This window comes from Mustelus asterias, unplaced genomic scaffold, assembly GCF_964213995.1.
Source record: "Mustelus asterias unplaced genomic scaffold, sMusAst1.hap1.1 HAP1_SCAFFOLD_2349, whole genome shotgun sequence".
In the NCBI taxonomy this organism is placed as follows: domain Eukaryota; kingdom Metazoa; phylum Chordata; class Chondrichthyes; order Carcharhiniformes; family Triakidae; genus Mustelus; species Mustelus asterias.
In genome coordinates this window covers 20451-48424 of record NW_027592294.1, presented here as the reverse complement: position 1 = coordinate 48424, position 27974 = coordinate 20451, and the positions used below count along the sequence as shown (strand labels likewise).

At 51.6% G+C, this 27974-nt stretch overlaps 1 protein-coding gene across 2 annotated transcripts in view; it reads right to left on the bottom strand.

Moving 5' to 3' along the window:
• LOC144489604 (CD209 antigen-like protein C) overlaps positions 1-27974 on the bottom strand; it is a 53917-nt gene that overhangs the window by 9555 nt on the left and 16388 nt on the right. For both annotated transcript variants that reach the window (XR_013496993.1, XM_078207470.1), the window contains exons 2-5: positions 24268-24354; positions 14444-14563; positions 3308-3511; positions 496-638 (exon numbers count right to left, since the gene is read on the bottom strand). Coding sequence is in view for 1 of the 2 variants with exons in the window: in XM_078207470.1 (XP_078063596.1) it covers positions 496-638; positions 3308-3511; positions 14444-14563; positions 24268-24354 (554 nt within the window). In the remaining variant the exon portion in view is untranslated. The remainder of the gene's footprint in view (positions 1-495; positions 639-3307; positions 3512-14443; positions 14564-24267; positions 24355-27974) is intronic.

Genomic DNA, 27974 nt, shown 5'->3' with positions numbered 1-27974 from the left:
GAGTGTTTGATGGGGACAGTGTAGAGGGAGCTTTACTCTGTATCTAACCCCGTGCTGTACCTGTCCTGGGAGTGTTTGATGGGGGACAGTGTAGAGGGAGCTTTACTCTGTATCAAACCCCGTGCCGTACCTGTCCTGGGAGTGTTTGATGGGGGACAGTGTAGAGGGAGCTTTACTCTGTATCTAACCCCGTGCTGTACCTGTCCTGGGAGTGTTTGATGGGGGACAGTGTAGAGGGAACTTTACTCTGTATCTAACCCCGTGCTGTACCTGTTCTGGGAGTGTTTGATGGGGGACAGTGTAGAGGGACCTTTACTCTGTATCTAACCCCGTGCTGTACCTGTCCTGGGAGTGTTTGATGGGGACAGTGTAGAGGGAGCTTTACTCTGTATCTAACCCCGTGCTGTACCTGTCCTGGGAGTGTTTGATGGGGGGACAGTGCAGGGGGATATTTTCTCTCTAACACATTCTGACAGGTGTTGCTGTCATTCTCACCTGTTCCTGGTCTGTATTGATGATGAGGAGGTGTGAGTTTAGGGATCCACATTCTCGCTTTGCCGTGTCCCAGTTAACTTTCACTCTGGAGAATCTGTAGCAGCTGTGATTGTGAAGTTTCCAGCCACTCGGACAGAGAGAATCTGAGAAATAATCAAGAATTCACTCAGAGACATACATTGGACCATTTGGATCAGGAGGAGGCCATTCAGCCCCTCTCTCTCCAGCCTGTTACACAGGAACAGGAGGAGGCCATTCAGCCTCTCTCTATCTCCAGCCTGTTACACAGAAACAGGAGGAGGCCATTCAGCCCCTCTCTCTCTCTCGAGCCTGTTACACAGGAACAGGAGGAGGCCATTCAGCCCCTCTCTCTCCAGCCTGTTATACAGAAACAGGAGGAGGCCATTCAGCCCTTTTGTCTCCAGCATGTTACACTGGAACAGGAGGAGGCCATTCAGCCCCTCTCTCTCCAGCCTGTTACACAGGAACAGTAGGAGGCCATTCAGCCCCTCTCTCCCTCTCCAGCCTGTTACACAGGAACAGGAGGAGGCCATTCAGCCCCTCTCTCTCTCTCTCCAGCCTGTTACACAGGAACAGGAGGAGGCCATTCAGCCCCTCTCTCCCTCTCCAGCCTGTTACACAGGAACAGTAGGAGGCCATTCCGCCCCTCTCAAGCCTGCTACAGAAGAACACCAGTGTCTCTGGAATACAGAAGGAATCCAGATTCCAATTCATCCTCGAGATTCTGGTTTTCCCACGTGCAACATTAGAAACATAGAAAAACTACAGCACAAACAGGCCCTTCGGCCCCACAAGTTGTGCCGAACATATCCCTACCTTCTAGACCTACCTATAACCCTCCATCCTATTACGCTCCATGTACTCATCCAGGAGTCTCTTGAAAGACCCTATTGAGTTTGCCTCCACCACCACTGACGGCAGCCGATTCCACTCGCCCACCACCCTCTGTGTGAAAAACTTACCCCTAACATCTCCCCTGTACCTACCCCCCAGCACCTTAAACCTGTGTCCTCTCGTAGCATCCATTTCCACCCTGGGAAAAAGCCTCTGAGAGTCCACCCGACCTATGCCTCTCAACATCTTATACACCTCTATTAGGTCTCCTCTCATCCTACGTCTCTCCAAGGAGAAAAGACCGAGCTCCCTCAGCCTATCCTCATAAGGCATGCCACTCAATCCAGGCAACATCCTTGTAAATCGCCTCTGCACCCTTTCAATCTTTTCCACATCCTTCCTATAGTGAGGCGACCAGAACTGAGCACAGTACTCCAAGTGGGGTCTGACGAGGGTCTTATATAGATGCCGAAAAGTGAATCATAAACACCCCACAGTGCAGAAGGAGGCCATTCGGCCCATCGAGTCTGCATCCCAATCACAATCCCACCCAGGCCCTATCCCCATAACCCCATGCACTTAACCTAGCTAGGCCCCCTGACAATAAGGGGCAATTTAGCATGGCCAATCCACCTGACCTACACATCTTTGGACACTAAGGGGCAATGGTCGCATGGAAAATCCATCTAAACTACACATCTTTGGACACTAAGGGGCAATTTAGCATGGCCAATCCACCTAACCTGCACATCTTTGGACACTAAGGGTGAATTTAGCATGGCCAATCCACCTAACCTACACATCTTTGGACACTAAGGGTCAATTTAGCATGGCCAATCCACCTAACCTGCACATCTTTGGACACTAAGGGACAATTTAGCATGGCCAATCCACCTAACCTGCACATCTTTGGACACTAAGGGGCAGTTTAGCATGGCCAATCCACCCAACCTACACATCTTTGGACACTAAGGGACAATTTAGCATGGCCAATCCACCTAACCTGCTCATCTTTGGACACTAAGGGGCAATTTAGCATGGCCAATCCACCTAACCTACACATCTTTGGACACTAAGGGACAATTTAGCATGGCCAATCCACCTAACCTACACATCTTTGGACACTAAGGGACAATTTAGCACGGCCAATCCACCTAACCTACACATCTTTGGACACTAAGGGACAATTTAGCATGGCCAATCCACCTAACCTGCACATCTTTGGACACTAAGGGACAATTTAGCATGGCCAATCCACCTAACCTGCACATCTTTGGACACTAAGGGGCAATTTAGCATGGCCAATCCACCTAACCCACACATCTTTGGACACTAAGGGACAATTTAGCATGGCCAATCCACCTAACCTGCACATCTTTGGACACTAAGGGACAATTTAGCATGGCCAATCCACCTAACCTGCACATCTTTGGACACTAAGGGACAATTTAGCATGGCCAATCCACCTAACCTGCACATCTTTGGACACTAAGGGACAATTTAGCATGGCCAATCCACCTAACCTGCACATCTTTGGACACTAAGGGGCAATTTAGCACGGCCAATCCACCTAACCTGCACATCTTTGGACACTAAGGGGGCAATTTAGCATGGCCAATCCCACCTAACCTGCACATCTTTGGACACTAAGGGACAATTTAGCATGGACAGTCGAACTAACCATCACATCTTTGGAGTGTGGGAAGAAAGTGGAGGTCCCGAGGAAACCCACGCAGAGACGGGGAGATGTGCAAACTCCACACAGACAGTGATCCAAGTGGGGAATCGAACCCGCGTCCCTCGCACTGTGAGGCAACAATGCTGACATCTGCATCACCAAGACAGCCAATATGTGCATAACACAACACACTCCGGTCTCTAAGAGCATTGAGGGGGATGTGGGAGGAAAGGGGATATCAGGAACGTGGAGTACGGGAAGTGTTGCTCTCAGACTCACCCGAGAGGTTTCGCAGGGTATCGCAGAGAAAGGATGCTTTCTCCTGGGTCTGCGAAAGCATCTCGGACACGTTGTCGAAATTTCCACGCATCTCTGTCAGATTCCTCACGGAGTTATCCAAGGAAGCGTTCAGCCAATCAGCTCGCGTGTGCGAGGTGCGTTGCTCATCTTTGCTCAGGGATAAATCCTGGGTCAACTGGAGGTCTGAGAGAGAGAGAGAGGGTGTGAGGAGAGGGAGTGGGATATATCAGAATGTTACAGTGAGGGGTGTGGGGTATATCAGAGTGTTACAGTGAGGGGTGTGGGATATATCAGAGTGTTACAGTGAGGGGTGTGGGAGAAATCAGAGTGTTACAGTGAGGGGTGTGGGATATATCAGAGTGTTACAGTGAGGGATGTGGGGTATATCAGAGTGTTACAGTGAGGGGTGTGGGATATATCAGAGTGTTACAGTGAGGGGTGTGGGGTATATCAGAGTGTTACAGTGAGGGGTGTGGGGTATATCAGAGTGTTACAGTGAGGGGTGTGGGGTATATCAGAGTGTTACAGTGAGGGGTGTGGGATATATCAGAGTGTTACAGTGAGGGGTGTGGGATATATCAGAATGTTACAGTGAGGGGTGTGGGATATATCAGAGTGTTACAGTGAGGGGTGTGGGGTATATCAGAGTGTTACAGTGAGGGGTGTGGGATATATCAGAGTGTAACAGTGAGGGGTGTGGGATATATCAGAATGTTACAGTGAGGGGTGTGGGGTATATCAGAGTGTTACAGTGAGGGGTGTGGGATATATCAGAATGTTACAGTGAGGGGTGTGGGGTATATCAGAGTGTTACAGTGAGGGGTGTGGGATATATCAGAGTGTTACAGTGAGGGGTGTGGGATATATCAGAGTGTTACAGTGAGGGGTGTGGGATATATCAGAGTGTTACAGTGAGGGGTGTGGGATATATCAGAGTGTTACAGTGAGGGGTGTGGGATATATCAGAATGTTACAGTGAGGGGTGTGGGGTATATCAGAGTGTTACAGTGAGGGGTGTGGGATATATCAGAGTGTTACAGTGAGGGGTGTGGGGTATATCAGAGTGTTACAGTGAGGGGTGTGGGATATAGCAGAGTGTTACAGTGAGGGGTGTGGGATATATCAGAGTGTTACAGTGAGGGGTGTGGGATATATCAGAGTGTTACAGAGAGGGGTGTGGGATATATCAGAGTGTTACAGTGAGGGGTGTGGGATATATCAGAGTGTTACAGTGAGGGGTGTGGTATATATCAGAGTGTTACAGTGAGGGGTGTGGGATATATCAGAGTGTTACAGTGAGGGGTGTTGGATATATCAGAGTGTTACAGTGAGGGGTGTGGGGTATATCAGAGTGTCACAGTGAGGGGTGTGGGATATAGCAGAGTGTTACAGTGAGGGGTGTGGGATATATCAGAGTGTTACAGTGAGGGGTGTGGGATATATCAGAGTGTTACAGTGAGGGGTGTGGGATATATCAGAGTGTTACAGTGAGGGGTGTGGGGTATATCAGAGTGTCACAGAGAGGGGTGTGGGATATAGCAGAGTGTTACAGTGAGGGGTGTGGGATATATCAGAGTGTTACAGTGAGGGGTGTGGGATATATCAGAGTGTTACAGTGAGGGGTGTGGGATATATCAGAGTGTTACAGTGAGGGGTGTGGTATATATCAGAGTGTTACAGTGAGGGGTGTGGGATATATCAGAGTGTTACAGTGAGGGGTGTGGGATATATCAGAGTGTTACAGTGAGGGGTGTGGGATATATCAGAGTGTTACAGTGAGGGGTGTGGTATATATCAGAGTGTTACAGTGAGGGGTGTGGGGTATATCAGAGTGTTACAGTGAGCGGGTGTGGGATATATCAGAGTGTTACAGTGAGTGGTGTGGGATATATCAGAGTGTTACAGTGAGGGGTGTGGGGTATATCAGAGAGTGTTACAGTGAGGAGTGTGGGGTATATCAGAGTGTTACAGTGAGGGGTGTGGGGTATATCAGAGTGTTACAGTGAGGGGTGTGGGGTATATCAGAGTGTTACAGTGAGGGGTGTGGGGTATATCAGAGTGTTACAGTGAGGGGTGTGGGGTATATCAGAGTGTTACACTGAGGGGTGTGGGGTATATCAGAGTGTTACAGTGAGGGGTGTGGGGTATATCAGAGTGTTACAGTGAGGGGTGTGGGGTATATCAGAGTGTTACGGTGAGGGGTGTGGGGTATATCGGAGTGTTACAGTGAGGGGTGTGGGGTATATCAGAGTGTTACAGTGACGGGTGTGGGGTATATCAGAGTGTTACAGTGAGGGGTGTGGGGTATATCAGAGTTTTACAGTGAGGGGTGTGGGATATATCAGAGTGTTACAGTGAGGGGTGTGGGATATATCAGATTGTTACAGTGAGGGGTGTGGGATATATCAGAGTGTTACAGTGAGGGGTGTGGGATATATCAGAGTGTTACAGTGAGGGGTGTGGGATATATCAGAGTGTTACAGTGAGGGGTGTGGGATATATCAGAGTGTTACAGTGAGGGGTGTGGGATATATCAGAGTGTTACAGTGAGGGGTGTGGTATATATCAGAGTGTTACAGTGAGGGGTGTGGGATATATCAGAGTGTTACAGTGAGGGGTGTGTGATATATCAGAGTGTTACAGTGAGGGGTGTGGGATATCTCAGAGTGTTACAGTGAGGGGTGTGGGGTATATCAGAGTGTTACAGTGAGGGGTGTGGGGTATATCAGAGTGTTACAGTGAGGGGTGTGGGATATATCAGAGTGTTACAGTGAGGGGTGTGGGATATATCAGAGTGTTACAGTGAGGGGTGTGGGATATATCAGAGTGTTACAGTGAGGGGTGTGAGGTACATCAGAGTGTCACAGTGAGGGGTGTGGGATATATCAGAGTGTTACAGTGAGGGGTGTGGGATATATCAGAGTGTTACAGTGAGGGGTGTGGGATATATCAGAGTGTTAGAGTGAGGGGTGTGGGATATATCAGAGTGTTACAGTGAGGGGTGTGGGATATATCAGAGTGTTACAGTGAGGGGTGTGGTATATATCAGAGTGTTACAGTGAGGGGTGTGGGATATATCAGAGTGTTACAGTGAGGGGTGTGGGATATATCAGAGTGTTACAGTGAGGGGTGTGGGATATATCAGAGTGTTACAGTGAGGGGTGTGGTATATATCAGAGTGTTACAGTGAGGGGTGTGGGATATATCAGAGTGTTACAGTGAGGGGTGTGGGGTATATCAGAGTGTTACAGTGAGGGGTGTGGGGTATATCAGAGTGTTACAGTGAGGGGTGTGAGATATATCAGAGTGTTACAGTGAGGGGTGTGGGGTATATCAGAGTGTAACAGTGAGGGGTGTGGGGTATATCAGAGTGTTACAGTGAGGGGTGTGGGGTATATCAGAGTGTTACAGTGAGGGGTGTGGGGTATATCAGAGTGTTACAGTGAGGGGTGTGGGGTATATCAGAGTGTTACAGTGAGCGGTGTGGGATATATCAGAGTGTTACAGTGAGGGGTGTGGAGTATATCAGAGTGTTACAGTGAGGGGTGTGGGATATATCAGAGTGTTACAGTGAGGGGTGTGGGGTATATCAGAGTGTTACAGTGAGGGGTGTGGGGTATATCTGAGTGTTACAGTGAGGGGTGTGGGGTATATCAGAGTTTTACAGTGAGGGGTGTGGGATATATCAGAGTGTTACAGTGAGGGGTGTGGGATATATCAGAGTGTTACAGTGAGGGGTGTGGGATATATCAGAATGTTACAGTGAGGGGTGTGGGGTATATCAGAGTGTTACAGTGAGGGGTGTGGGATATATCAGAATGTTACAGTGAGGGGTGTGGGGTATATCAGAGTGTTACAGTGAGGGGTGTGGGATATATCAGAGTGTTACAGTGAGGGGTGTGGGATATATCAGAGTGTTACAGTGAGGGGTGTGGGGTATATCAGAGTGTTACAGTGAGGGGTGTGGGATATATCAGAATGTTACAGTGAGGGGTGTGGGATATATCAGAGTGTTACAGTGAGGGGTGTGGGGTATATGAGAGTGTTACAGTGAGGGGTGTGGGATATATCAGAGTGTTACAGTGAGGGGTGTGGGATATATCAGAATGTTACAGTGAGGGGTGTGGGGTATATCAGAGTGTTACAGTGAGGGGTGTGGGATATATCAGAGTGTTACAGTGAGGGGTGTGGGGTATATCAGAGTGTTACAGTGAGGGGTGTGGGATATATCAGAGTGTTACAGTGAGGGGTGTGGGGTATTTCAGAGTGTTACAGTGAGGGGTGTGGGATATATCAGAGTGTTACAGTGAGGGGTGTGGGGTATATCAGAGTGTTACAGTGAGGGGTGTGGGATATATCAGAGTGTTACAGTGAGGGGTGTGGGATATATCAGAGTGTTACAGTGAGGGGTGTGGGATATATCAGAGTGTTACAGTGAGGGGTCTGGGATATATCAGAGTGTTACAGTGAGGGGTGTGGGATATATCAGAATGTTACAGTGAGGGGTTTGGGGTATATCAGAGTGTTACAGTGAGGGGTGTGGGATATATCAGAGTGTTACAGTGAGGGGTGTGGAATATATCAGAGTGTTACAGTGAGGGGTGTGGGATATATCAGAGTGTTACAGTGAGGGGTGTGGGATATCTCAGAATGTTACAGTGAGGGGTGTGGGGTATATCAGAGTGTTACAGTGAGGGGTGTGGGGTATATCAGAGTGTTACAGTGAGGGGTGTGGGGTATATCAGAGTGTTACAGTGAGGGGTGTGGGATATATCAGAGTGTTCCAGTGAGAGGTGTGGGATATATCAGAGTGTTACAGTGAGAGGTGTGGGATATATCAGAGTGTTACAGTGAGGGGTGTGGGGTATATCAGAGTGTTACAGTGAGGGGTGTGGGGTATATCAGAGTGTTACAGTGAGGGGTGTGGGATATATCAGAGTGTTACAGTGAGGGGTGTGGGATATATCAGAGTGTTACAGTGAGGGGTGTGGGATATATCAGAGTGTTCCAGTGAGAGGTGTGGGATATATCAGAGTGTTACAGTGAGAGGTGTGGGATATATCAGAGTGTTACAGTGAGGGGTGTGGGGTATATCAGAGTGTTACAGTGAGGGGTGTGGGGTATATCAGAGTGTTACAGTGAGGGGTGTGGGATATATCAGAGTGTTACAGTGAGGTGTGTGAGATATATCAGAGTGTTACAGTGAGGGGTGTGGGATATATCAGAGTGTTACAGTGAGGGGTGTGGGATATATCAGAGTGTTACAGTGAGTGGTGTGGGATATATCAGAGTGTAACAGTGAGGGGTGTGGGATATATCAGAGTGTTACAGTGAGGGGTGTGGGATATATCAGAGGTGTTACAGTGAGTGGTGTGGGATATATCAGAGTGTTACAGTGAGGGGTGTGGGATATATCAGAGTGTTACAGTGAGGGGTGTGGGATATATCAGAGTGTTACAGTGAGGGGTGTGGAGTATATCAGAGTGTTACAGTGAGGGGTGTGGGGTATATCAGAGTGTTACAGTGAGGGGAGTGGGATATATCAGAATGTTACAGTGAGGGGTGTGGAGTATATCAGAGGTGTTACAGTGAGTGGTGTGGGATATATCAGAGTGTTACAGTGAGGGGTGTGGGGTATATCAGAGTGTTACAGTGAGGGGTGTGGGGTATATCAGAGTGTTACAGTGAGCGGTGTGGGATATATCAGAGTGTTACAGTGAGGGGTGTGGAGTATATCAGAGTGTTACAGTGAGGGGTGTGGGATATATCAGAGTGTTACAGTGAGGGGTGTGGGGTATATCAGAGTGTTACAGTGAGGGGTGTGGGGTATATCTGAGTGTTACAGTGAGGGGTGTGGGGTATATCAGAGTTTTACAGTGAGGGGTGTGGGATATATCAGAGTGTTACAGTGAGGGGTGTGGGATATATCAGAGTGTTACAGTGAGGGGTGTGGGATATATCAGAATGTTACAGTGAGGGGTGTGGGGTATATCAGAGTGTTACAGTGAGGGGTGTGGGATATATCAGAATGTTACAGTGAGGGGTGTGGGGTATATCAGAGTGTTACAGTGAGGGGTGTGGGATATATCAGAGTGTTACAGTGAGGGGTGTGGGATATATCAGAGTGTTACAGTGAGGGGTGTGGGGTATATCAGAGTGTTACAGTGAGGGGTGTGGGATATATCAGAATGTTACAGTGAGGGGTGTGGGATATATCAGAGTGTTACAGTGAGGGGTGTGGGGTATATGAGAGTGTTACAGTGAGGGGTGTGGGATATATCAGAGTGTTACAGTGAGGGGTGTGGGATATATCAGAATGTTACAGTGAGGGGTGTGGGGTATATCAGAGTGTTACAGTGAGGGGTGTGGGATATATCAGAGTGTTACAGTGAGGGGTGTGGGGTATATCAGAGTGTTACAGTGAGGGGTGTGGGATATATCAGAGTGTTACAGTGAGGGGTGTGGGGTATATCAGAGTGTTACAGTGAGGGGTGTGGGATATATCAGAGTGTTACAGTGAGGGGTGTGGGGTATATCAGAGTGTTACAGTGAGGGGTGTGGGATATATCAGAGTGTTACAGTGAGGGGTGTGGGATATATCAGAGTGTTACAGTGAGGGGTGTGGGATATATCAGAGTGTTACAGTGAGGGGTGTGGGATATATCAGAATGTTACAGTGAGGGGTGTGGGGTATATCAGAGTGTTACAGTGAGGGGTGTGGGATATATCAGAGTGTTACAGTGAGGGGTGTGGAATATATCAGAGTGTTACAGTGAGGGGTGTGGGATATATCAGAGTGTTACAGTGAGGGGTGTGGGATATATCAGAATGTTACAGTGAGGGGTGTGGGGTATATCAGAGTGTTACAGTGAGGGGTGTGGGGTATATCAGAGTGTTACAGTGAGGGGTGTGGGGTATATCAGAGGGTTACAGTGAGGGGTGTCGGGTATATCAGAGTGTTACAGTGAGGGGTGTGGGATATATCAGAGTGTTACAGTGAGGGGTGTGGGATATATCAGAGGGTTACAGTGAGGGGAGTGGGATATATCAGAATGTTACAGTGAGGGGTGTGGAGTATATCAGAGTGTTACAGTGAGGGGTGTGGGGTATATCAGAGTGTTACAGTGAGGGGAGTGGGATATATCAGAATGTTACAGTGAGGGGTGTGGAGTATATCAGAGTGTTACAGTGAGGGGTGTGGGGTATATCAGAGTGTTACAGTGAGGGGTGTGGGATATATCAGAATGTTACAGTGAGGGGTGTGGGGTATATCAGAGTGTTACAGTGAGGGGTGTGGGATATATCAGAGTGTTACAGTGAGGGGTGTGGGGTATATCAGAGTGTTACAGTGAGGGGTGTGGGATATATCAGAGTGTTACAGTGAGGGGTGTGGGGTATATCAGAGTGTTACAGTGAGGGGTGTGGGATATATCAGAGTGTTACAGTGAGGGGTGTGGGGTATATCAGAGTGTTACAGTGAGGGGTGTGGGATATATCAGAGTGTTACAGTGAGGGGTGTGGGATATATCAGAGTGTTACAGTGAGGGGTGTGGGATATATCAGAGTGTTACAGTGAGGGGTGTGGGATATATCAGAATGTTACAGTGAGGGGTGTGGGGTATATCAGAGTGTTACAGTGAGGGGTGTGGGATATATCAGAGTGTTACAGTGAGGGGTGTGGAATATATCAGAGTGTTACAGTGAGGGGTGTGGGATATATCAGAGTGTTACAGTGAGGGGTGTGGGATATATCAGAATGTTACAGTGAGGGGTGTGGGGTATATCAGAGTGTTACAGTGAGGGGTGTGGGGTATATCAGAGTGTTACAGTGAGGGGTGTGGGGTATATCAGAGGGTTACAGTGAGGGGTGTCGGGTATATCAGAGTGTTACAGTGAGGGGTGTGGGATATATCAGAGTGTTACAGTGAGGGGTGTGGGATATATCAGAGGGTTACAGTGAGGGGAGTGGGATATATCAGAATGTTACAGTGAGGGGTGTGGAGTATATCAGAGTGTTACAGTGAGGGGTGTGGGGTATATCAGAGTGTTACAGTGAGGGGAGTGGGATATATCAGAATGTTACAGTGAGGGGTGTGGAGTATATCAGAGTGTTACAGTGAGGGGTGTGGGGTATATCAGAGTGTTACAGTGAGGGGTGTGGGGTATATCAGAGTGTTACAGTGAGGGGTGTGGGATATATCAGAGTGTTACAGTGAGGTGTGTGAGATATATCAGAGTGTTACAGTGAGGGGTGTGGGATATATCAGAGTGTTACAGTGAGGGGTGTGGGATATATCAGAGTGTTACAGTGAGTGGTGTGGGATATATCAGAGTGTAACAGTGAGGGTTGTGGGATATATCAGAGTGTTACAGTGAGGGGTGTGGGATATATCAGAGGTGTTACAGTGAGTGGTGTGGGATATATCAGAGTGTTACAGTGAGGGGTGTGGGATATATCAGAGTGTTACAGTGAGGGGTGTGGGATATATCAGAGTGTTACAGTGAGGGGTGTGGGATATATCAGAGTGTTACAGTGAGGGGTGTGGGGTATATCAGAGTGTCACAGTGAGGGGTGTGGGATATATCAGAGTGTTACAGTGAGGGGTGTGGGATATATCAGAGTGTTACAGTGAGGGGTGTGGGATATATCAGAGTGTTACAGTGAGGGGTGTGGGATATTTCAGAGTGTTACAGTGAGGGGTGTGGGATATATCAGAGTGTTACAGTGAGGGGTGTGGGGTATATCAGAGTGTTACAGTGAGGGGTGTGGGATATATCAGAGTGTTACAGTGAGGGGTGTGGGATATATCAGAATGTTACAGTGAGGGGTGTGGGGTATATCAGAGTGTTACAGTGAGGGGTGTGGGATATATCAGAGTGTTACAGTGAGGGGTGTGGGGTATATCAGAGTGTTACAGTGAGGGGTGTGGGATATATCAGAGTGTTACAGTGAGGGGTGTGGGGTATATCAGAGTGTTACAGTGAGGGGTGTGGGATATATCAGAGTGTTACAGTGAGGGGTGTGGGGTATATCAGAGTGTTACAGTGAGGGGTGTGGGATATATCAGAGTGTTACAGTGAGGGGTGTGGGATATATCAGAGTGTTACAGTGAGGGGTGTGGGATATATCAGAGTGTTACAGTGAGGGGTGTGGGATATATCAGAGTGTTACAGTGAGGGGTGTGGGATATATCAGAATGTTACAGTGAGGGGTGTGGGGTATATCAGAGTGTTACAGTGAGGGGTGTGGGATATATCAGAGTGTTACAGTGAGGGGTGTGGAATATATCAGAGTGTTACAGTGAGGGGTGTGGGATATATCAGAGTGTTACAGTGAGGGGTGTGGGATATATCAGAATGTTACAGTGAGGGGTGTGGGGTATATCAGAGTGTTACAGTGAGGGGTGTGGGGTATATCAGAGTGTTACAGTGAGGGGTGTGGGGTATATCAGAGGGTTACAGTGAGGGGTGTCGGGTATATCAGAGTGTTACAGTGAGGGGTGTGGGATATATCAGAGTGTTACAGTGAGGGGTGTGGGATATATCAGAGGGTTACAGTGAGGGGAGTGGGATATATCAGAATGTTACAGTGAGGGGTGTGGAGTATATCAGAGTGTTACAGTGAGGGGTGTGGGGTATATCAGAGTGTTACAGTGAGGGGAGTGGGATATATCAGAATGTTACAGTGAGGGGTGTGGGATATATCAGAGTGTTACAGTGAGGGGTGTGGGGTATATCAGAGTGTTACAGTGAGGGGTGTGGGATATATCAGAGTGTTACAGTGAGGTGTGTGGAGTATATCAGAGTGTTACAGTGAGGGGTGTGGGGTATATCAGAGTGTTACAGTGAGGGGTGTGGGATATATCAGAGTGTTACAGTGAGGTGTGTGAGATATATCAGAGTGTTACAGTGAGGGGTGTGGGATATATCAGAGTGTTACAGTGAGGGGTGTGGGATATATCAGAGTGTTACAGTGAGGGGTGTGGGATATATCAGAGGTGTTACAGTGAGTGGTGTGGGATATATCAGAGTGTTACAGTGAGGGGTGTGGGATATATCAGAGTGTTACAGTGAGGGGTGTGGGATATATCAGAGTGTTACAGTGAGGGGTGTGGGATATATCAGAGTGTTACAGTGAGGGGTGTGGGGTATATCAGAGTGTCACAGTGAGGGGTGTGGGATATATCAGAGTGTTACAGTGAGGGGTGTGGGATATATCAGAGTGTTACAGTGAGGGGTGTGGGATATATCAGAGTGTTACAGTGAAGGGTGTGGGATATTTCAGAGTGTTACAGTGAGGGGTGTGGGATATATCAGAGTGTTACAGTGAGGGGTGTGGTATATATCAGAGTGTTACAGTGAGGGGTGTGGGATATATCAGAGTGTTACAGTGAGGGGTGTGGGATATATCAGAGTGTTACAGTGAGGTGTGTGGGATATATCAGAGTGTTACAGTGAGGGGTGTGAGGTATATCAGAGTGTTACAGTGAGGGGTGTGGGGTATATCAGAGTGTTACAGTGAGGGGTGTGGGGTATATCAGAGTGTTACAGTGAGGGGTGTGGGATATATCAGAGTGTTACAGTGAGGGGTGTGGGATATATCAGAGTGTTACAGTGAGGGGTGTGGGGTATATCAGAGTGTTACAGTGAGGGGTGTGGGGTATATCAGAGTGTTACAGTGAGGGGTGTGGGATATATCAGAGTGTTACAGTGAGGGGTGTGGGATATATCAGAGTGTTACAGTGAGGGGTGTGGGATATATCAGAGTGTTACAGTGAGGGGTGTGGGGTATATCAGAGTGTTACAGTGAGGGGTGTGGGGTATATCAGAGTGTTACAGTGAGGGGTGTGGGGTATATCAGAGTGTTACAGTGAGGGGTGTGGGATATATCAGAGTGTTACAGTGAGGGGTGTGGGATATATCAGAGTGTTACAGTGAGGGGTGTGGGATATATCAGAGTGTTACAATGAGGAGTGTGAGATATATCAGAGTGTTACAGTGAGGGGTGTGGGGTATATCAGAGTGTTACAGTGAGGGGTGTGGGGTATATCAGAGTGTTACAGTGAGGTGTGTGGGATATATCAGAGTGTTACAGGATGTTATTTATCGATGTACCATATACGATTAATCCGATGATTATTGCGAAAAGCGAGATTATGATGAGGAGTGCGACCAGTCCGAGACATCTGGATTTTTTTGAGTTGGTTCCTCCAGCTGTTTCCTGTTGTCTTTGATCTGGAACAGAGAAGTTTAGAAATTCGGGAATTAGGAAAGTACAGAGATCGGGGATGTTGTTGGGGCTGAAGAATTTTATATAGATAGGGAGGAGTGTAGGGGGCTGGAGGAGGTTACAGAGCGAGGGAATGCTGTAGGCGATGAAGGAGGTTGCAGAGATAGGGAGAGGTGTTAGGGCTGGAGGAGGTTACAGAGATAGGGAGGGGTGTAGGGGCTGGAGGGGGTTACAGAGATCGGGAGGGGTGTAGGGGGCTGGTGGAGGTTACAGAGATAGGGAGGGGTGTAGGGGGCTGGAGGAGGTTACAGAGATCGGGAGGGGTGTAGGGGGCTGGAGGAGGTTACAGAGATAGGGAGGGGGTGTCACGGCTGGAGGAGGTTACAGAGATCGGGAGGGGTGTAGGGGGCTGGTGGAGGTTACAGAGATTGTGAGGGGTGAAGGGGCTGGAGGAGGTTACAGAGATCGGGAGAGTTGTAGGGGCTGGAGGGGGTTACAGAGATAGGGAGGGGTGTAGGGGGCTGGAGGAGATTACAGAGATAGGGAGGGGTGTAGGGGCTGGAGGAGGTTACAGAGATAGGGAGGGGGTGTAGGGGCTGGAGGAGGTTACAGAGATAGGGAGGGGTGTAGGGGCTGGAGGGGGTTACAGAGATAGGGAGGGGTGTAGGGGCTGGAGGAGGTTACAGAGATAGGGAGGGGGTGTAGGGGCTGGAGGAGGTTACAGAGATAGGGAGGGGTGTAGGGGGCTGGAGGAGATTACAGAGATAGGGAGGGGTGTAGGGGGCTGGTGTAGGTTACAGAGACAGGGACGAGTGTCGGGGCTGGAGGAGGTTACAGAGATAGGGAGGGGTGTAGGGGGTTGGAGGGGGTTACAGAGATAGGGAGGAGTGTAGGGGCTGGAGGAGGTTACAGAGATAGGGAGGGGTGTAGGGGCTGGAGGAGATTACAGAGATAGGGAGGGGGTGGAGGGAGCTGGAGGAGGTTACAGAGATAGGGAGGGGTGTAGGGGCTGGAGGAGGTTACAGAGATAGGGAGGGGGTGTAGGGGGCTGGAGGAGGTTACAGAGATAGGGAGGGGGTGTAGGGGCTGGAGGAGGTTACAGAGATAGGGAGGGGGGGTGTAGGGGCTGGAGGAGGTTACAGAGATAGGGAGGGGGTGTAGGGGCTGGAGGAGGTTACAGAGATAGGGAGGGGTGTAGGGGGCTGGAGGAGGTTACAGAGATAGGGAGGGGGTGTACGGGGCTGGAGGAGGTTACAGAGATAGGGAGGGGTGTAGGGGCTGGAGGAGGTTACGGAGATAGGGAGGGGTGTAGGGGCTGGAGGAGGTTACAGAGGTAGTGATGGGTGTAGGGGCTGGAGGAGGTTAGAGAGATAGGGAGGGGTGTAGGGGCTGGAGGAGTTTACAGAGATTGGGAGGGGGTGTAGGGGCTGGAGGAGGTTACAGAGATAGGGAGGGGTGTAGGGGCTGGAGGGGGTTACAGAGATAGGGAGGGGTGTAGGGGCTGGAGGAGGTTACAGAGATAGGGAGGGGGTGTAGGGGCTGGAGGAGGTTACAGAGATAGGGAGGGGGTGTAGGGGGCTGGAGGAGATTACAGAGATAGGGAGGGGTGTAGGGGGCTGGAGGAGGTTACAGAGATAGAGAGGGGTGTAGGGGGCTGGAGGAGGTTACAGAGATAGGGAGGGGTGTAGGGGCTGGAGGAGGTTACAGAGATAGGGAGGGGTGTAGGGGCTGGAGGAGGTTACAGAGATAGGGAGGGGGTGTAGGGGCTGGAGGAGGTTACAGAGATAGGGAGGGGTGTAGGGGCTGGAGGAGGTTACAGAGATAGGGAGGGGGTGTAGGGGCTGGAGGAGGTTACAGAGATAGGGAGGGGGTGTAGGGGACTGGAGGAGGTTACAGAGATAGGGAGGGGTGTAGGGGCTGGAGGAGGTTACAGAGATAGGGAGGGGTGTAGGGGCTGGAGGAGGTTACAGAGATAGGGAGGGGGTGTAGGGGCTGGAGGAGGTTACAGAGATAGGGAGGGGGTGTAGGGGCTGGAGGAGGTTACAGAGATAGGGAGGGGTGTAAGGGCTGGAGGAGGTTACAGAGATAGGGAGGGGGTGTAGGGGGCTGGAGGAGGTTACAGAGATAGGGAGGGGGTGTAGGGAGCTGGAGGAGGTTACAGAGATAGGGAGGAATGTAGGGGCTGGAGGAGGTTACAGAGATAGGGAGGGGTGTAGGGGCTGGAGGAGATTACAGAGATAGGGAGGGGGTGTCGGGGCTGGAGGAGGTTACAGAGATAGGGAGGGGGTGTAGGGGGATGGAGGAGGTTACAGAGATAGAGAGGGGGTGTAGGGGGCTGGAGGGGGTTACAGAGATAGGGAGGGGGTGTAGGGGCTGGAGGAGGTTACAGAGATAGGGAGGGGTGTAGGGGCTGGTGGAGGTTACAGAGACAGGGACGAGTGTCAGGGCTGGAGGAGGTTACACAGATCGGGAGGGGTGTAGGGGGCTGGAGGAGGTTACAGAGATAGGGAGGGGGTGTAGGGGCTGGAGGAGGTTACAGAGATAGGGAGGGGGTGTAGGGTCTGGAGGAGGTTACAGAGATAGGGAGGGGTGTAGGGGCTGGAGGAGGTTACGCAGATCGGGAGGGGTGTAGGGGGCTGGAGGATGTTACAGAGATAGAGAGGGGTGTAGGGGCTGGAGGAGGTTACAGAGGTAGGGAGGGGTGTATGGGCTGGAGGAGGGTACAGCGATAGGGAGGGGTGTAGGGGCTGGAGGAGGGTACAGAGGTAGGGAGGGGTGTAGGGGCTGGAGGAGGTTACAGAGACAGGGAGGGGTGTAGGGGCTGGAGGAGGTTACAGAGATAGGGAGGGGTGTAGGGGGCTGGAGGAGGTTAAAGAGATAGGGAGGGGTGTAGGGGCTGGAGGAGGTTACAGAGATAGGGAGGGGTGTAGGGGCTGGAGGAGGTTACAGAGATAGGGAGGGGTGTAGGGGCTGGAGGAGGTTACAGAGATAGGGAGGGGTGTAAGGGCTGGAGGAGGTTACAGAGATAGGGAGGGGGTGTAGGGGGCTGGAGGAGGTTACAGAGATAGGGAGGGGGTGTAGGGGGCTGGAGGAGGTTACAGAGATAGGGAGGGGTGTAGGGGGCTGGAGGAGGTTACAGAGATAGGGAGGGGTGTAGGGACTGGTGGAGGTTACAGAGATAGGGAGGAGTGTAGGGGCTGGAGGAGGTTACAGAGATAGGGAGGGGTGTAGGGACTGGTGGAGGTTACAGAGATAGGGAGGAGTGTAGGGGCTGGAGGAGGTTACAGAGATAGGGAGGGGTGTAGGGACTGGTGGAGGTTACAGAGATAGGGAGGAGTGTAGGGGCTGGAGGAGGTTACAGAGATAGGGAGGGGTGTAGGGACTGGAGGAGGTTACAGAGATAGGGAGGGGTGTAGGGTCTGGAGGAGGTTACAGAGACAGGGACGAGTGTAAGGGCTGGAGGAGGTTACAGAGATAGGGAGGGGGTGTAGGGGCTGGAGGAGGTTACAGAGATAGGGAGGGGGTGTAGGGGGCTGGAGGAGATTACAGAGATAGGGAGGGGGTGTAGGGAGCTGGAGGAGGTTACAGAGATAGGGAGGAATGTAGGGGCTGGAGGAGGTTACAGAGATAGGGAGGGGTGTAGGGGCTGGAGGAGATTACAGAGATAGGGAGGGGGTGTAGGGGCTGGAGGAGGTTACAGAGATAGGGAGGGGTGTAGGGGCTGGAGGAGATTACAGAGATAGGGAGGGGGTGTCGGGGCTGGAGGAGGTTACAGAGATAGGGAGGGGTGTAGGGGCTGGAGGAGATTACAGAGATAGGGAGGGGGTGTAGGGAGCTGGAGGAGGTTACAGAGATAGGGAGGGGGGAGTAGGGGGCTGGAGGTGGTTACAGAGATAGGGAGGGGGTGTAGGGGGCTGGAGGAGGTTACAGAGATAGGGAGGGGTGTAGGGGGCTGGAGGAGGTTACAGAGATAGGGAGGGGGTGTAGGGGGCTGAAGGAGGTCAGAGAGATAGGGAGGGGTGTGGGGGCTGGAGGGGGTTACAGAGATAGGGAGGGGGTGTAGGGGGCTGGAGGAGGTTACAGAGATAGGGAGGGGTGTAGGGGCTGGAGGGGGTTACAGAGATAGGGAGGGGGTGTAGGGGCTGGAGGAGGTTACAGAGATAGTGAGGGGTGTAGGGGCTGGAGGAGGTTACAGAGATAGGGAGGGGTGTAGGGGACTGGAGGGGGTTACAGAGATAGGGAGGGGGTGTAGGGGGCTGGAGGAGGTTACAGAGATAGGGAGGGGGTGTAGGGGCTGGAGGAGGTTACAGAGATAGGGAGGGGTGTAGGGGCTGGAGGAGGTTACAGAGATAGGGAGGGGGTGTAGGGGCTGGAGGAGGTTACAGAGATAGGGAGGGGGTGTAGGGGACTGGAGGAGGTTACAGAGATAGGGAGGGGTGTAGGGGCTGGAGGAGGTTACAGAGATAGGGAGGGGTGTAGGGGCTGGAGGAGGTTACAGAGATAGGGAGGGGGTGTAGGGGCTGGAGGAGGTTACAGAGATAGGGAGGGGGTGTAGGGGCTGGAGGAGGTTACAGAGATAGGGAGGGGTGTAAGGGCTGGAGGAGGTTACAGAGATAGGGAGGGGGTGTAGGGGGCTGGAGGAGGTTACAGAGATAGGGAGGGGGTGTAGGGAGCTGGAGGAGGTTACAGAGATAGGGAGGAATGTAGGGGCTGGAGGAGGTTACAGAGATAGGGAGGGGTGTAGGGGCTGGAGGAGATTACAGAGATAGGGAGGGGGTGTCGGGGCTGGAGGAGGTTACAGAGATAGGGAGGGGGTGTAGGGGGATGGAGGAGGTTACAGAGATAGAGAGGGGGTGTAGGGGGCTGGAGGGGGTTACAGAGATAGGGAGGGGGTGTAGGGGCTGGAGGAGGTTACAGAGATAGGGAGGGGTGTAGGGGCTGGTGGAGGTTACAGAGACAGGGACGAGTGTCAGGGCTGGAGGAGGTTACACAGATCGGGAGGGGTGTAGGGGGCTGGAGGAGGTTACAGAGATAGGGAGGGGGTGTAGGGGCTGGAGGAGGTTACAGAGATAGGGAGGGGGTGTAGGGTCTGGAGGAGGTTACAGAGATAGGGAGGGGTGTAGGGGCTGGAGGAGGTTACACAGATCGGGAGGGGTGTAGGGGGCTGGAGGATGTTACAGAGATAGAGAGGGGTGTAGGGGCTGGAGGAGGTTACAGAGGTAGGGAGGGGTGTATGGGCTGGAGGAGGGTACAGCGATAGGGAGGGGTGTAGGGGCTGGAGGAGGGTACAGAGGTAGGGAGGGGTGTAGGGGCTGGAGGAGGTTACAGAGACAGGGAGGGGTGTAGGGGCTGGAGGAGGTTACAGAGATAGGGAGGGGTGTAGGGGGCTGGAGGAGGTTAAAGAGATAGGGAGGGGTGTAGGGGCTGGAGGAGGTTACAGAGATAGGGAGGGGTGTAGGGGCTGGAGGAGGTTACAGAGATAGGGAGGGGTGTAGGGGCTGGAGGAGGTTACAGAGATAGGGAGGGGTGTAAGGGCTGGAGGAGGTTACAGAGATAGGGAGGGGGTGTAGGGGGCTGGAGGAGGTTACAGAGATAGGGAGGGGGTGTAGGGGACTGGAGGAGGTTACAGAGATAGGGAGGGGTGTAGGGGCTGGAGGAGGTTACAGAGATAGGGAGGGGTGTAGGGGCTGGAGGAGTTTACAGAGATAGGGAGGGGGTGTAGGGGCTGGAGGAGGTTACAGAGATAGGGAGGGGGTGTAGGGGCTGGAGGAGGTTACAGAGATAGGGAGGGGTGTAAGGGCTGGAGGAGGTTACAGAGATAGGGAGGGGGTGTAGGGGGCTGGAGGAGGTTACAGAGATAGGGAGGGGGTGTAGGGAGCTGGAGGAGGTTACAGAGATAGGGAGGAATGTAGGGGCTGGAGGAGGTTACAGAGATAGGGAGGGGTGTAGGGGCTGGAGGAGATTACAGAGATAGGGAGGGGGTGTCGGGGCTGGAGGAGGTTACAGAGATAGGGAGGGGGTGTAGGGGGATGGAGGAGGTTACAGAGATAGAGAGGGGGTGTAGGGGGCTGGAGGGGGTTACAGAGATAGGGAGGGGGTGTAGGGGCTGGAGGAGGTTACAGAGATAGGGAGGGGTGTCGGGGCTGGTGGAGGTTACAGAGACAGGGACGAGTGTCAGGGCTGGAGGAGGTTACACAGATCGGGAGGGGTGTAGGGGGCTGGAGGAGGTTACAGAGATAGGGAGGGGGTGTAGGGGCTGGAGGAGGTTACAGAGATAGGGAGGGGGTGTAGGGTCTGGAGGAGGTTACAGAGATAGGGAGGGGTGTAGGGGCTGGAGGAGGTTACACAGATCGGGAGGGGTGTAGGGGGCTGGAGGATGTTACAGAGATAGAGAGGGGTGTAGGGGCTGGAGGAGGTTACAGAGGTAGGGAGGGGTGCATGGGCTGGAGGAGGGTACAGCGATAGGGAGGGGTGTAGGGGCTGGAGGAGGGTACAGAGGTAGGGAGGGGTGTAGGGGCTGGAGGAGGTTACAGAGACAGGGAGGGGTGTAGGGGCTGGAGGAGGTTACAGAGATAGGGAGGGGTGTAGGGGGCTGGAGGAGGTTAAAGAGATAGGGAGGGGTGTAGGGGCTGGAGGAGGTTACAGAGATAGGGAGGGGTGTAGGGGCTGGAGGAGGTTACAGAGATAGGGAGGGGTGTAGGGGCTGGAGGAGGTTACAGAGATAGGGAGGGGTGTAAGGGCTGGAGGAGGTTACAGAGATAGGGAGGGGGTGTAGGGGGCTGGAGGAGGTTACAGAGATAGGGAGGGGGTGTAGGGGGCTGGAGGAGGTTACAGAGATAGGGAGGGGTGTAGGGGGCTGGAGGAGGTTACAGAGATAGGGAGGGGTGTAGGGACTGGTGGAGGTTACAGAGATAGGGAGGAGTGTAGGGGCTGGAGGAGGTTACAGAGATAGGGAGGGGTGTAGGGACTGGTGGAGGTTACAGAGATAGGGAGGAGTGTAGGGGCTGGAGGAGGTTACAGAGATAGGGAGGGGTGTAGGGACTGGTGGAGGTTACAGAGATAGGGAGGAGTGTAGGGGCTGGAGGAGGTTACAGAGATAGGGAGGGGTGTAGGGACTGGAGGAGGTTACAGAGATAGGGAGGGGTGTAGGGTCTGGAGGAGGTTACAGAGACAGGGACGAGTGTAAGGGCTGGAGGAGGTTACAGAGATAGGGAGGGGGTGTAGGGGCTGGAGGAGGTTACAGAGATAGGGAGGGGGTGTAGGGGGCTGGAGGAGATTACAGAGATAGGGAGGGGGTGTAGGGAGCTGGAGGAGGTTACAGAGATAGGGAGGAATGTAGGGGCTGGAGGAGGTTACAGAGATAGGGAGGGGTGTAGGGGCTGGAGGAGATTACAGAGATAGGGAGGGGGTGTAGGGGCTGGAGGAGGTTACAGAGATAGGGAGGGGTGTAGGGGCTGGAGGAGATTACAGAGATAGGGAGGGGGTGTCGGGGCTGGAGGAGGTTACAGAGATAGGGAGGGGTGTAGGGGCTGGAGGAGATTACAGAGATAGGGAGGGGGTGTAGGGAGCTGGAGGAGGTTACAGAGATAGGGAGGGGGGAGTAGGGGGCTGGAGGTGGTTACAGAGATAGGGAGGGGGTGTAGGGGGCTGGAGGAGGTTACAGAGATAGGGAGGAGTGTAGGGGCTGGAGGAGGTTACAGAGATAGGGAGGGGTGTAGGGGCTGGAGGAGGTTACAGAGATAGGGAGGGGGTGTAGGGGGCTGGAGGAGGTTACAGAGATAGGGAGGGGTGTAGGGGGCTGGAGGAGGTTACAGAGATAGGGAGGGGGTGTAGGGGGCTGAAGGAGGTCAGAGAGATAGGGAGGGGTGTGGGGGCTGGAGGGGGTTACAGAGATAGGGAGGGGGTGTAGGGGGCTGGAGGAGGTTACAGAGATAGGGAGGGGTGTAGGGGCTGGAGGGGGTTACAGAGATAGGGAGGGGGTGTAGGGGCTGGAGGAGGTTACAGAGATAGTGAGGGGTGTAGGGGCTGGAGGAGGTTACAGAGATAGGGAGGGGTGTAGGGGACTGGAGGGGGTTACAGAGATAGGGAGGGGGTGTAGGGGGCTGGAGGAGGTTACAGAGATAGGGAGGGGTGTAGGGGCTGGAAGGGGGTTACAGAGATAGGGAGGGGGTGTAGGGGCTGGAGGAGGTTACAGAGATAGGGAGGGAGTGTAGGGGCTGGAGGAGATTACAGAGATAGGGAGGGAGTGTAGGGGCTGGAGGAGGTTACAGAGATAGGGAGGGAGTGTAGGGGCTGGAGGAGGTTACAGAGATAGGGAGAGGTGTAGGGGCTGGAGGAGGTTACAGAGATAGGGAGGGGTGTAGGGGGCTGGAGGGGGTTACAGAGATAGGGAGGGGTGTAGGGGCTGGAGGAGGTTACAGAGATAGGGAGGGAGTGTAGGGGCTGGAGGAGGTTACAGAGATAGGGAGGGGTGTAGGAGGCTGGAGGAGGTTACAGAGATAGGGAGAGGTGTAGGGGCTGGAGGAGGTTACAGAGATAGGGAGGGGTGTAGGAGGCTGGAGGAGGTTACAGAGATAGGGAGAGGTGTAGGGGCTGGAGGAGGTTACAGAGATAGGGAGGGGTGTAGGGGCTGGAGGAGGTTACAGAGATAGGGAGGGGGTGTAGGGGGCTGGAGGAGGTTACAGAGATAGGGAGGGGTGTAGGGGCTGGAGGAGGTTACAGAGATAGGGAGGGGTGTAGGGGCTGGAGGAGGTTACAGAGATAGTGAGGGGTGTAGGGGCTGGAGGAGGTTACAGAGATAGGGAGGGGTGTATGGGCTGGAGGAGATTACAGAGATAGGGAGGGGTGAAGGGGCTGGTGGAGGTTACAGAGATAGGGAGGGGTGTAGGGGCTGGAGGAGGTTACAGAGATAGGGAGGGGGTGTAGGGGGATGGAGGAGGTTACAGAGATAGAGAGGGGGTGTAGGGGGCTGGAGGGGGTTACAGAGATAGGGAGGGGGTGTAGGGGCTGGAGGAGGTTACAGAGATAGGGAGGGGTGTAGGGGCTGGTGGAGGTTACAGAGACAGGGACGAGTGTCAGGGCTGGAGGAGGTTACACAGATCGGGAGGGGTGTAGGGGGCTGGAGGAGGTTACAGAGATAGGGAGGGGGTGTAGGGGCTGGAGGAGGTTACAGAGATAGGGAGGGGGTGTAGGGTCTGGAGGAGGTTACAGAGATAGGGAGGGGTGTAGGGGCTGGAGGAGGTTACACAGATCGGGAGGGGTGTAGGGGGCTGGAGGATGTTACAGAGATAGAGAGGGGTGTAGGGGCTGGAGGAGGTTACAGAGGTAGGGAAGGGTGTATGGGCTGGAGGAGGGTACAGCGATAGGGAGGGGTGTAGGGGCTGGAGGAGGGTACAGAGGTAGGGAGGGGTGTAGGGGCTGGAGGAGTTTACAGAGATAGGGAGGGGTGTATTGGCTGCAGGAGGTTGCAGAGTTTGGGAGGGTTGTAGGATCTGGAGTAGTTTACAGAAATCGGGAGAATATCAGTGCGAATCTATCCAATCTGGTGAATTCTGGTAGTTTTGTGGAGATCTCGGTTTTCTCCCTGTTACTCTCAACACGGGTGTTAGAGTGAATTGCCCCCTTTCACCCCAATCCCCCACATCCCCCACCCCACTGGACTGCTCTGAACCACTGTGACCTCTGACACCACACCCCAAGGGTGACTGACCTTTGCCTGGGGTCACCTCTGACCCTGGGTTGTGTTGGGCGCTCTGCGGTTTGACGCTGACCTGAGCGTAAGTTGTCTCCGGTTCGGCTGTGAGAGACAGAGGGAGAGAGAGTGTGAGACGGTGCGGGGGACACAAAGCCTCTCCCGGAAGTACGTGGTGGAACGCAATCCAAAGGACAACGACACAGCAACGATGCACTCACCACCCCCCCACCCCCCTCCGAGCATCAGCCCCACAACACAGACCGCGACGTAACCGCAACGTAACCCGGTGCATTGCAATCCCTTCCTTCCCCAGCAATGCACACACAGCACGTAACTGCCTCTTAGTAAAGACTTAACTCTCCCCTACACACAGTCTAACATATAACAAGCAGACTTGGAGACTGAGCTGTAACCAGCACGTAGCTACGATGCGAAGGTCGCCTAACTGAGATCCCAGGGACATGCGGCTAAGATACATTGGATGTGCACTGGACGCGTCAGATAAACATCATTGAGATGCAACGCAGACAGAACTCAGCAAAAATGGACTCAGTGCAGAATTCCAAGACGTACTGGAGTCACATGTAACTGGGACGTAACTAAAATGTGACAGACACGTAACTCAGGTGTAACAGACACGTAACTCGGGCGTAACAGACACGTAACTCAGGCGTAACAGACACGTAACTCAGGCGTAACAGACACGTAACTCAGGCGTAACAGACACGTAACTCAGGTGTAACAGACACGTAACTCAGGCGTAACAGACACGTGACTCAGGCGTAACAGACACGTAACTCGGGCGTAACACACACGTAACTCAGGCGTAACAGACACGTAATTCAGGCGTAACAGACACATAACTCAGGCCTAACAGACACGTAACTCAGGCGTAACAGACACGTAACTCAGGCGTAACAGACACGTATCTCAGTCGTAACAGACACATAACTCAGGCGTAACAGACACGTAACTCAGGCGTAACAGACACGTATCTCAGTCGTAACAGACACGTATCTCAGTCGTAACAGCCACATAACTCAGGTGTAACAGACACGTAACTCAGGCGTAACAGACACGTATCTCAGTCGTAACAGACACGTATCTCAGTCGTAACAGCCACATAACTCAGGTGTAACAGACACGTAACTCAGGTGTAACAGACACGTAACTCAGGTGTAACAGACACGTAACTCAGGTGTAACAGACACGTAACTCAGGTGTAACAGACACGTAACTCAGTCGTAACAGACACGTAACTCAGACGTAACAGACACGTAACTCAGGTGTAACAGACACATAACTCAGGCATGACAGACAAGTAACCCAGGCGTAACAGACACGTAACTCAGTCGTAACGGACACATAACTCAGGCGTAACAGACACGTAACTCAGGCGTAACAGACACGTAACTCAGTCGTAACGGACACATAACTCAGTCGTAACAGACATGTAACTCAGGTGTAACAGCCACGTAACTCAGGGGCAACAGACACGTAACTCAGTCGTAACGGACACATAACTCAGGCGTAACAGACACGTAACTCAGGCGTAACAGACACGTAACTCAGTCGTAACGGACACATAACTCAGGCGTAACAGACACGTAACATCGGTGTAACAGACACATAATTCAGATGCAATGGACTTGTAATGTAGGTGTAACAGGCACAGAACTAAGGAGTAACTGACACGTTATTGTGTACAGTTCTGTCACCCTATTGTAGAAAGGATATTATTAAACTACAAAGAGTGCAGAAAAGATTCACTAGGATGCTACCGGGACTTGATGGATTGAGTTATAAGGAGAGGCTGGATAGACTGGGACTTTTTTCTCTGGTGCGTAGGAGGCTGAGGGGTGATCTTATAGAGGTCTATAAAATAATGAGGGGCACAGATCAGCGAGATCGTCAATATCTTTTCCCAAAGGTAGGGGAGTCTAAAACTAGAGGGCATAGGTTTAAGGTGAGAGGGGAGAGATACAAAAGTGTCCAGAGGGGCAATTTTTTCACACAGAGGGTGGTGAGTGTCTGGAACGAGCTGCCAGAGGTAGTAGTAGAGGCGGGTACAATTTTGTCTTTTAAAAAGCATTGAGACAGTTACATGGGTACGATGGGTATCGAGGGATATGGGCCAAATGCGGGCAATTGGGACTAGCCTAGTATGACTCTTTGACTTTAGTCAACATCACATCTGTTCCACCTCAGTTTTGTGTCTATTACATCTCAATTACTGCTCAGTTTCTCCTGTTACACCTTATCTCTGATAGTTACACTTTAGTTACGTGTCTGATACACCATAGCTACTTGTCTAATAGACCTTAGTTACGTGTCTCATACACTTTTGTTATCTATCTGATACACCTTAGTTACGTGTCTGATACATCTTAGTTACGTGTCTGATACATCTTAGTTACGTGTCTGATACACCATAGCTACTTGTCTAATAGACCTTAGTTACGTGTCTCATACACTTTTGTTATCTATCTGATACACCTTAGTTACGTGTCTGATACATCTTAGTTACGTGTCTGATACATCTTAGTTACGTGTCTGATGCACCTTAGTTACGTGTCTGATACACCTTAGTTACGTGTCTGATACACCTTAGTTACGTGTCTGATACATCTTAGTTACGTGTCTGATACATCTTAGTTACGTGTCTGATGCATCTTAGTTACGTGTCTGATGCATCTTAGTTACGTGTCTGATGCATCTTAGTTACGTGTCTGACGCATATTAGTTACGTGTCTGATGCACCTTAGTTACGTGTCTGATGCATCTTAGTTACGTGTCTGACGCATATTAGTTACGTGTCTGACGCACCTTAGTTACGTGTCTGATGCATCTTAGTTACGTGTCTGATACACCTTAGTTACGTGTCTGATACACCTTAGTTACGTGTCTGATACATCTTAGTTACGTGTCTGATGCATCTTAGTTACGTGTCTGACGCATATTAGTTACGTGTCTGATGCACCTTAGTTACGTGTCTGACGCATCTTAGTTACGTGTCTGATACATCTTAGTTACGTGTCTGACGCATCTTAGTTACGTGTCTGATACACCTTAGTTACGTGTCTGATACATCTTAGTTACGTGTCTGATACATCTTAGTTACGTGTCTGATGCATCTTAGTTACGTGTCTGATGCATCTTAGTTACGTGTCTGATGCATCTTAGTTACGTGTCTGACGCATATTAGTTACGTGTCTGATGCACCTTAGTTACGTGTCTGATGCATCTTAGTTACGTGTCTGACGCATATTAGTTACGTGTCTGACGCACCTTAGTTACGTGTCTGATGCATCTTAGTTACGTGTCTGATACACCTTAGTTACGTGTCTGATACACCTTAGTTACGTGTCTGATGCATCTTAGTTACGTGTCTGACGCATATTAGTTACGTGTCTGATGCACCTTAGTTACGTGTCTGACGCATCTTAGTTACGTGTCTGATACATCTTAGTTACGTGTCTGACGCATCTTAGTTACGTGTCTGACGCACCTTAGTTACGTGTCTGACGCATCTTAGTTACGTGTCTGATGCACCTTAGTTACGTGTCTGACGCATCTTAGTTACGTGTCTGACGCACCTTAGTTACGTGTCTGACGCATCTTAGTTACGTGTCTGACGCATCTTAGTTACGTGTCTGACGCACCTTAGTTACGTGTCTGATGCATCTTAGTTACGTGTCTGATGCATCTTAGTTACGTGTCTG